The sequence below is a fragment of the Arachis stenosperma genome, chromosome 2 (assembly GCF_014773155.1).
Source record: "Arachis stenosperma cultivar V10309 chromosome 2, arast.V10309.gnm1.PFL2, whole genome shotgun sequence".
Lineage (NCBI taxonomy): Eukaryota > Viridiplantae > Streptophyta > Magnoliopsida > Fabales > Fabaceae > Arachis > Arachis stenosperma.
In genome coordinates this window covers 8,934,210-8,944,266 of record NC_080378.1, presented here as the reverse complement: position 1 = coordinate 8,944,266, position 10,057 = coordinate 8,934,210, and the positions used below count along the sequence as shown (strand labels likewise).

The 10,057-nt window shown below is 34.4% G+C and overlaps 1 protein-coding gene across 1 annotated transcript; it reads right to left on the bottom strand.

Annotated features, from left to right (window-relative positions):
- Positions 1-514: 514 nt before the first annotated feature.
- Positions 515-1,651, bottom strand: LOC130962492 (uncharacterized). Its single transcript, XM_057888699.1, has 2 exons — positions 1,449-1,651; positions 515-1,388 (listed from the first exon to the last, which is right to left on the bottom strand). Exons 1-2 carry the CDS (start codon positions 1,649-1,651, stop codon positions 515-517), a joined length of 1,077 nt encoding a protein of 358 aa, XP_057744682.1.
- Between the last annotated feature and the right edge of the window lie 8,406 nt (positions 1,652-10,057).

Below are 10,057 nucleotides of genomic sequence, written 5' to 3'. Positions count from 1 at the left end.
CCAATCCTACAAATCGCAATTTAAACCAGGGACGGAGCTAAACTAACTATTTAGGGGAGGCGGTGTTTAATAATTTACTAAAAATATTTTATATTTCTATTTCTATTGATAAAATTAAAAAAATTAAATATATAATCTCAATCAAAGTAAGACAATAATATATAAAAGTTACCACTTACAGTTTTGTATCATGAAAAGGCTATTTGATATTTTTTTCTATTTTCAAGATTATCTATAATTGAATTTGTGTCAAAAATAGCTGCTAATTCTTTTTCTATATAGATGACCAAATTGTCTGCAAGAAATTCATCAGCTATCTTACTTCCGAGTCTTGTCTTAACAATTTTCATTGCTGAAAAAGCTCTTTCTGTTGTTGCTGTAGACACTGGTAGAGTCAAAACAAGACGTATTAATCTATCAACCATGTGATAAGTTCTTGATTTTCCCGTTTCTTGCACAATTCAAAAAGTGTACCAATGTCTTTCAAATGATTTGGTATATCATGCTGATAATGTTACAACTGAGATTTCAAAATATTCAGCTCATTAGAAGGAAAGTCAAGGGGATAAAACTTCTCTGCTAACTTGCTAATTTCTTCAATATTAAATGATTTGAAATTGTCCTTAGGATCCAAAGCACAACTCAAAGTCAAAAGCTCTATTGTTTGCTCATTAAATCTACTATTCAACTCTTGTATTTGAGAGTCAATTGTTGCCAAGAATACATCTATTCGATAATGATGCTCAACTGTCACACTTGGTTGACGAGATCGACCTCTTCCAAAAACATATTGTGCGCTCATATTAGGGACTTCAATTTCATGTTTTTCACAAAAATCTTTAACATTTGCAAGAAAATTACACCATCCACCATCTCTCAATTGTTGAAGAAGTAACTTTGATGTAGAAACAATATGTATTGCATTAAGAATATATTGAGATTGTTGTTGCAGTGCTTGGCAAAGAACATTAGTGATTCCCATAATCTCTTTCATCAAGTGCAAAGTGAAACAAAATTCAAATGACAATAATATTTTACTAACACCATAAGCCTCACCTCTTTGTGCATAAGTTGTCCCGTCTTCAATGATATTATAGAGAACAATGTTGGTAGCAGTAAACATTTTTACCAAACTGCAAATAGAATTAAAGTGAGAGCTCCATCGAGTATCCCCAGCTCTTTGTAAAGTGTTTATTTGATTCGCACCTTTGCCTATTTCTAATTCATTTTGAGCAACCAAGTTTTCATTTTCAATTGCTTCAGCTTCTTGTAATTGATCATGTCTTTTTGAAGAAGCACTAACAATAGTGACAATAGAGTTTAATTGAGTAAAAAATTCATGAATTTGAAGTACCTCTCTTGAAGATGCCACCAATGCTAATTGTAACCTATGAGCAAAATAATGTACATAATATGCTTGAAGAGAATTTTTAAGAAACAAAGCTTACAAACCATTCCACTCACCCCGCATATTGCTAGCACCATCATACCCTTGACCCCTAATGTTTTCAACTTGGAGATTATAATGAGAAAGGATAGAAATCAATTCTTTCTTTAAAGTTGTTGCACAAGTATCAGTGACATGCACAAGATCAAAGAATCTCTCTTTAACAAAACCATCTAGAGTAACAAATCTCAAAACAATGGTCATTTGCTCTTTTTTAGATTCATCTCTAGCTTCATCAACAATAACACCAAATTTGACATCTCCAATCTCTTCTCTAATTGAATTTCTCAACTTAGTAGCAGAATATGTAGAATTTCTTTTTAGACATCATTTGAAATATACTTAGCATTTTTTGGAGCATTTTTTAAAACATTCTTTTTCACTCTTTTATTGTAAGATCCCAAAAATTTCAACATTTCTAAAAAGTTACCTCTATTGCTTGAACTTTGGCTTTCATCATGTCCTCTGTATGCGCAACCTTGAAATGTCAACCATCTAATGCAATCTATAGATGCTCCTAGTCGAAGTCAATTATTTTCAATCTCTTCTGATGTTTACTTATGAAGAAGTCTGTCGATATGTTGTGATTGTTTCATCAAATCATCACATGATTTCAGCGCCTTATGATGGAATGAGTTGGGACCTTTGCCAATGTGATTCAAAAAAGCACATTCTTTTCTACTATTTACTTTCTTCCAATTCCTGAAACTATTCTCAATAAAAGCATTTGAACCCGTATTGATTGAAAGTTCCTTAGCAAAAAGAAAGCATGAAAAACAATATATAGCATCATCTTCTATAGAATATTCTAACCAAGATGGAAACAATTTAAACCATGAAGCTTGAAAGCGACGATGCCTTTTATCACAAGAAAATGGATAATTATCAAGAATTGGTTGATTTGGCCCAATTTTAATATAAGCCCGACGGATTTCATCTCTTTGATTTGGAAGAAACTTCCAAATCATTGGTCGCATTCCAAGATCTCTTTCCAAACGAAAAACATCCAGTTGATTTGGAAGAAGTTGAGGACGCTTTGAGCTATCCAATGGAGAACTTGAAGTAATGAAATTTGATGATCCCTCAAGTATTGGAGTAGTAATAGTAGAAGCATCTTCATTCTCTTGATCTTTTCTTTTAAAAAATGTATAAATGGTTTTGAACTTACTCATAATTCAAATGGCCAAATAAGTTTCTATAATTAAAAATATATTTAGCAAAAGTGTAAATTACAATCTAGATCTTTATAAAATATAAAAATTATATTTCAATTTAAAATAAAATATTAAAATTCAGAATAATAATACTAACATTGTAGTATAAATAATATAAAATTGTAATTAAATAGTTAACTAATAAAAAAAACTAAATATACAAACTAACATATAATAACAAAAACTTATTTAACAAATAATAATAAATTAAGTAAATAACTAAATATATAAAAAATATAAAAAATTAGACAAGACTAACAGAAAAAAAATAGAAAAGTCAATAGTTCAATAATTTTTTGAAAATAAAAAAGGATAAAAATAGAACTTTTTTTGAGAAACAGGAGTGAAGAATCACTTGTTGAATTACTTTTCTTTTTTTTTAATCTGCAAAAAAAAAAACAAGAGTCAAAGAGGTGAAAGATAAGAAGATTAAAGAGATAAAGAAGAAGAAGAATAGAAAAAGTCAAAAGTTATTACCTGCAAAGTGAAAGTGAAAAGTGTAGGAACAAAAAGAAGAATTGGGAAAGTATGCAAATAAAGAGGGAGGGGGCTTGCAAATAAAAAAAGGGGTGGGAAATGGGCTATTGGGCTAGTTTTTTTTGTATGAATTAAAGGGGGGCTGGGAAAGTAATACAGACAAAAAGGGAGGGGGCTGGGAAATAAAAACAGAAGGGGGATAGACCTTTTTTTTGTTTTTTTAATGAAAATTAAAATTTGGGGGGGGGGGGGGCATTGCCCCCTTTAATAGTACGTACCTCCGCCCCTGATTTAAACTGACTTCAACCAACATCATTAATCAATAGTTAAGAATTCTCAATCTTCTCAAACAGTTTCAAATCAAACCTTTCCTCAAACACTTTTTGAATCATTTTCAAAATAGCAAATCATTCTCAATAAATAACCCGTTTTCAATTATCAAGTCCTTCCCAAATTTATTTCAAAATCAAATTCCGATATCCAATCGGGTTTAATATCAAATCAGATTTTAATATTAAATCTTTTCTAAAATCAAACCATTTCCAAAATTAACCTAAAAGAAAATAATAAATCTTCTCTAATAATTCAAGGAAAACCACTTTAACAACATCAATCAATTAATCCAAATATCCAACTTTTTCAATTGATGAGTTTATCAGTCAAACTAATAATCTCATTCATCCAAAGTAACTCAATTCAATTCATAAGACTTATGAAATCACAAAAATATATATTACGCATTAATATCGATTTATAACTACTCTGGAAGGTAAAATAAGTTTAAGAAAAACGCTCCTACCTCGACTAGTTGAATTCACATAGGTTAAACATGGTAACCCCCTTCCCTTTTTGTTAATTTCAGTAGCGGCAGCAACTCTAATAGCTCGTTAAACAAAAACATAGGTTTTTTATCAGCAAACAGAGAAGGCAGAGCAACAGTGTTAAACAAAAACATAGGTTTTCCTTATTCAAAATAGAAAAAGACTAAGAAACAAAATGGAAGCAGAGTAAAGACTGAGGAGTTACATATTCAGAAATAGCAGAATTAGAATTGAAACTGGAAAAGGGCAGTACTGATTTGAAGACAAGAATAGAGGAAGTTGTGGTGGATCCTTCTGGTGGCAGTGATGATTGGATTTTTGACGGTTTAGAATTTCACAAATGAATTCTCGTTGCAAGTATAGTTCCTAAACTAACAATATTCCTTTCATACAAAAGATTGTTTGTCACAAGTAACAAACCCCTAAAATTAATAACCGAAGTATTCAAACCTCGGGTCGTTCTCCCTAGAAATTACAATAAAATGTCTTGTTATTGGTTAGAAATGTGTTTTGGGGTTTTGGATAAGAAGCATGAAAGTAAATGGCAATGAAAATAAACTAACAACTATAAAAGGCTCTTGGCAAGGTATGAAAATTAGAAGTTCTATCCTAGTTATCCTTCTCAATTGTGATGAAAATTGTTCATTGCTACACTTAGTTAACCCTTACTAAATAAAGGAAAGTCAAGTGGATGAATTGACTTGAGCCACAAGTCCTAGCCAACTCCCAAGGAAAGACTAGCTTTAGTGCACTCCAAACCAATTAGCAATCTCTCCAATTACCAATCAACAAAGGAATTAGATAACTCAAGTATCACTAATTACTCTACCTAGGCCAAGAGGAACAAAATCTAACTAATAGCTATAAGAGACATTTCATCAAATACATAGAGTGCAATACAAGTAAACACATGAATTTGCAAGGATTAAAGAGAGATCTAACTACAAAGGCAAGAGGTCTACAATAGAAAACCAAATCAATCATGAAACAACAAAGAACTTACCAATTGCATTGAAGGAGAAATGTAGATCTACAAAAGAGAATTCACAAACTACAAACAAAGGAATTACATTAGAAGAAGAATTCTACAACTACAATAGAGGAGAGGAACGAAAATTGGAAGAGAGAAGAAGAAGAAATAGATCTAGATCTAAGAACTAACCTAATCCTAATTCTAGAGAGAAGAGAGAGCTTCTCTCTCTAGAAACTAACTCTAACTACTAAACTAAGCTAATGGTAACTAACATGTGTTTCCCTCTTCATTCCTTGGGTTAAATAGCATCAGAAATGAGTTGGATTGGACCCACAAGGCTTTAGAATTCGCTGGCCACGTTTTGCTTTAAGTGAACCAGGTGGCAGCAATGGTGCATGCGCGTACTATGCGCGTGCGCGCCACCATACGTGTAGCAACTATAGCAAATCTTATATCGTTTCGAAGCCCCAGATGTTATCTTTTTAACCCAACTGAAACCGCATCTTTTGGACCTCTGTAGCTCAAGTTATGATTGTTTAAGTGCGAAGAGGTCGGCTTGACAGCTTTCCGGTTCTTTCATTTCTTCATGAGTTCTCCAACTTTTCATGCTTCTTTCTTCATTCCCTTAATCCAATCTTTGCCTCCTAAACCTTAAATCACTTAACAAACATATCAAGGCATCTAATGGAATCAAGGAGAATTAGATTTAGCTATTTTAAGTCCTAAAAAGCATGTTTTCACTCTTAAGCACAATTAAGGGAGAAGTTATAAAACCATGCTATTTCATTGAATAAATGTGGGTAAAAGGTCATAAAATCCCTTAAATCAAGCACAAGATAAACCCTACAAATGGGGTTTATCAACCTCCCCACACTTAAACCAAGCATGTCCTCATGTTAAAACCAAGAATGAAGTAAGGGTATGGCATTTATTCAATGGGAACTAACTAAATGCAAGCTACCTATATGCAACTATCTAAATGAATGCAATTGCTTAGTCAAAATAAATCAATTCCCAAGAAGCATATATGCATAAGGGCTAAGGACTAGCAAGTCTAATCCACAATTGAATTGAGTTATTAAATATTTTTACAAACTTGCATGAAAATTGACACTTATGGGTGGAAACATGTAATTGAGCAATCGAACCCTCACTGGTAGTGTTTGCACTCTATTCGCTCAAGTGTTTAGGGTTGATTCACTCAATTCTCCCCTAATCATGCTTTCCAAGATTTGTTCTTCTTCTAACAATCAACATATATCTCATGCATGCATACATCTATCATGAGGTCTTTTCTTTGGTTGTAATGGGGCTAGGGTCAAGGTAGGGTGCATATTTGGTCAAGTGGACTTGAAATTTGAATCTTTGATTAACCTAGACTTCCCACCTAACCTATGACAACCTATGCAATTTAAGTTCTAACCTAACTACCCATTCTACTCACTTTTTCACATACTCATGCATTTTCTTTTTCATTTCACAACACTTATGCATTGATCTTATTGAGCTTCACTTTGGGGCATTTTGTCTCCTTTTTATTATTTTTCTTCTTTTTCTTTCTTTTTCTATTTTTTTTCCATATTATTTTTTCTTTTCTTTTTCTTTTTCTCATTTTCCTTTTTTTTTATATACAAGAACATCAATGCATAAGGTTTTACATTTGATCAATATATGAGTATGTACCCAATTCTCAATATTTTCAACAAAATATAAAATACACCCTTTTATTCACCCAATGTCCCAAGATTCCCACACTTGAATGTTACACATACTAGCCTAAGCTAATCAAAGATCCAAATAAGGACATTTATTGTTTTTCGCTTTAAGCTTGTAATGTGCTAAAATTAAGAACACGTGGGTTAAGCATAGGCTCAAAGTTGGCTAACAATGGAAGATAAAAGGTACGGCCATTTGGATAAGTGAGCTAATAAAATGATGCCCTCAATCATATAAATGCATGAATACACAAAATAATGGACATAAAGAATCAAACAAAGCAAAGATTACAATCATAGAAAGAGAGTAATGCACACAAGAAGGAAAAATAGGTGGTTATAAGATGTAACCACACCATAGGCTCAAATCTCACTTGCTTGTGTTCTTAGCTCAAAAACATGATCCACAATATATATAATTCAAGCAAGTTCTATGAAAAAGTTTTCACTCACATCAATTGAGATGCCCTATAGATAGAAATCTTGAAAAATTTCATTATTTTGACTAAGCTTATTGTGTATATATATATGCAAAGTTAAGAAAATGCAAGTAAAAATCTTAAAAATCTAAAATGAAATGCAAAAGTGTTGGGATTAGAAATTTGTCACCCAAAATCGCCAATCGGTCGGACGACCTCCCCACACTTAAAAGTTTGCACCGTCCTCGGTGCACTCAAAGATGAGCAAGGGGGTACGGCGAATCTCCGGATTGCTGCGTGTTCTTAGTCTTGCTTCCATTATTTTTGCTTACGGTGCATTGTTCATGAAAAACAAAAATATAACACCATAAGATGAGAAGATGTAAAAGCAAGGAAGCATATATTGTTGGAATGAGGTAATAATCACTAGGAATGAGTGAGTGAATTGGTGTGACATTAGTGACAAATAGGTGTGAATTCTAAATTGCGCGCCTTTAAGAACACACACTAGCATAAAAGGGCGATGTCACAAAAGAAGCATGCACTTCACTTATCCTAGTGTGCTTGAGATGCTCTAAGTGAACTTGTAAAGTAAAACAAGTATTAAAGAAGCATGAAAGCATTCAAGTCAAACACATATGGATGCATATGAACATGAAATACAATGCATTGAGGTAAATGCACAACATCATCCATCAAGAGGTTGCCTAATCGAGGAAAAGGATTCAAATTACATGGTGGCCAAATCATGCAATTCAAAAGAATTACAAGCTCGAAGACAATTCTCATCACTTGGTATTTTTAAAAGGTAAGCATGAAGAACTCAAAACCAAGTAGCAAAATATAACCTCAATCATAGAATCCAACAAAGATTATCTAAGAACATTAATTCTAAATTAGCATTTAGGCAATAAGGGGTAGCAATGTATAGTAAACAAAGTCAATAATCTAACACTTATAATGAAAAGAGAAAATGAAATGAAAACTAACCTAAAACTAACTAATTGACTAACTAACTAACTAATTAGTTAACTAAAATAAATGGTTATCAATGGTGTTTGGAAGTGTTGGATGAAGGGTAGGAGAGGGAAGGAAGAAAGGAGAAGGAAAGAAATGGAAAGAGGAGAAGAAACGAAATGTAGTGAAGGAAGGAAATCCACGCGTACGCGCGCATGCCGCGCGCGCGGATGGTTTATTTCGAGAGTGGCGCGTACGCGTCATGTGCGCGAGCGCGCAAATAGGTATGTGCCAAAGGCACAACATTGGCGCGACGCAGGCACAATTCTCTGGAAAATGTATGGAATGTGGAACTTCTCAATCCACGCGTACGCACGCATGGCGCGCTCGCGTGGATGGTCGAAAACGCTTGATGCACGCGTACGCGCGCAGTGCGCGTACACGTGGATGGTGCTCTGTTTTTCAAAAAAATTTGTTATGTTTTTGCACCAATCCAAGCATTCCAAACCTCCAAACAGCTACCAAAATACCATAAAACCTTATTTAACATACTAAACTACCAATTAAACTCATTAAAACAATCAAAACAAGAATTTAAACTAATTCTACCAATATGTACAAAAAGGTAAAATGAAACGAAGTTACCATGGTGGGGTGTCTCCCACCTAGCACTTTTGTTTATTGTCCTTAAGTTGGACTTATGGGGAGCTCCTCTCAAGGTGGCTTTTGCTTGTATTCATCTTGGAACTTCCACCAATACTTGGACTTCCAATAAGCTCTATTATTCAAGATTAATATCTCCAAGCTTTGATGGAGTTCTTCACAAACCATGGGCTCCCAATGTTGATCCTCATGTGTTCCCGGATCCCATATTTTGTCTTCACACCCATCTCCAAGTTGATTATCATTAATCCATGTGGGTGGTGAGCAAGGTGAATTCTCAACAAAGTGACCAAACATCCTTCTAGACCTATGTACTCTAGTTATACACCAACCTTTGCTATCAAGCTTTGGACATGTAACCATGGTGAACCTAGGATGGAATTTCCAACCACTAACCATCTCCTTTTTACTCTTAAAGCCACAAATATATCTAAGTTGACCATCCGTTTCAAGCAAACCATATTCAAGGGGAATAATAAAGCTTCAGTATAAGGAATTTACCCACTTGAACGAGAGAGTGGATGGTGGTGGCTTGGGGAGAGGTATTTCAAATGTGCTAGTAAACTCCACTCCCTTGTTTTCTTCCTTGATTGCCTCCACCTTTTCAAAAACTTCTTCACTTTCAATCCTTTGTTCATCATTTTCATCCCACTCTTCTCCATCACTCAAATCATAAATGGGAGGACGAGAGAAATCTACCTCCATATCACTTTCAAATTTATTAGGAGAAGGTTCTTCAAATTCAAAGGATTCTTCACCAAGAAAATTGGATGCATGATCTTCATCACCAAGGGAACTCAATTCTTGCTTCACTCCTTCCAAGTCTTCATATGGGATATACCTTGGAGGTTGTGCACATTCCTCCTCAACATCGACTTCAATCTTCTTGGAGGAGTTTTCTATAACTCTAGGTTCCCATGGAGGTTCCGCATCTCCTAGGTCTTCAACCATTTCCTCCTTTTCTTCAATAATCATAGGCTTCTCCAATTGTTCTAACACAAAGTAGGATTCCTCCTTTTCCACCGGAGTTTCCAATCTCTCCTTCATGCTATGTTCCTCTTTAGATTCTCCACATGTAGCCATGGGAGTTCCTTGAGTGTCCAAAAGTTGGGATGCTAGCCGGTTTACCACCTCATCCAAGGTGGTCATGAATTGTTACACATCCCTTGTCATCTTCTCTTGTCCTTGAAGAAGAACACCGATGGTTTCATCCATTAGAGGTTGGGGTGGATGGGAGGGTTCATCATATTGGAGAAAGGGTTCATTATAGGAATGTAGTTCTTCTTGGTAAGGTGGTGGTGTGTATTGAGGTGGTTCTTGGGAGTAGTAATCTTGGAATTGTGGTTCCATGTATGGCTCACATGGTTCAAA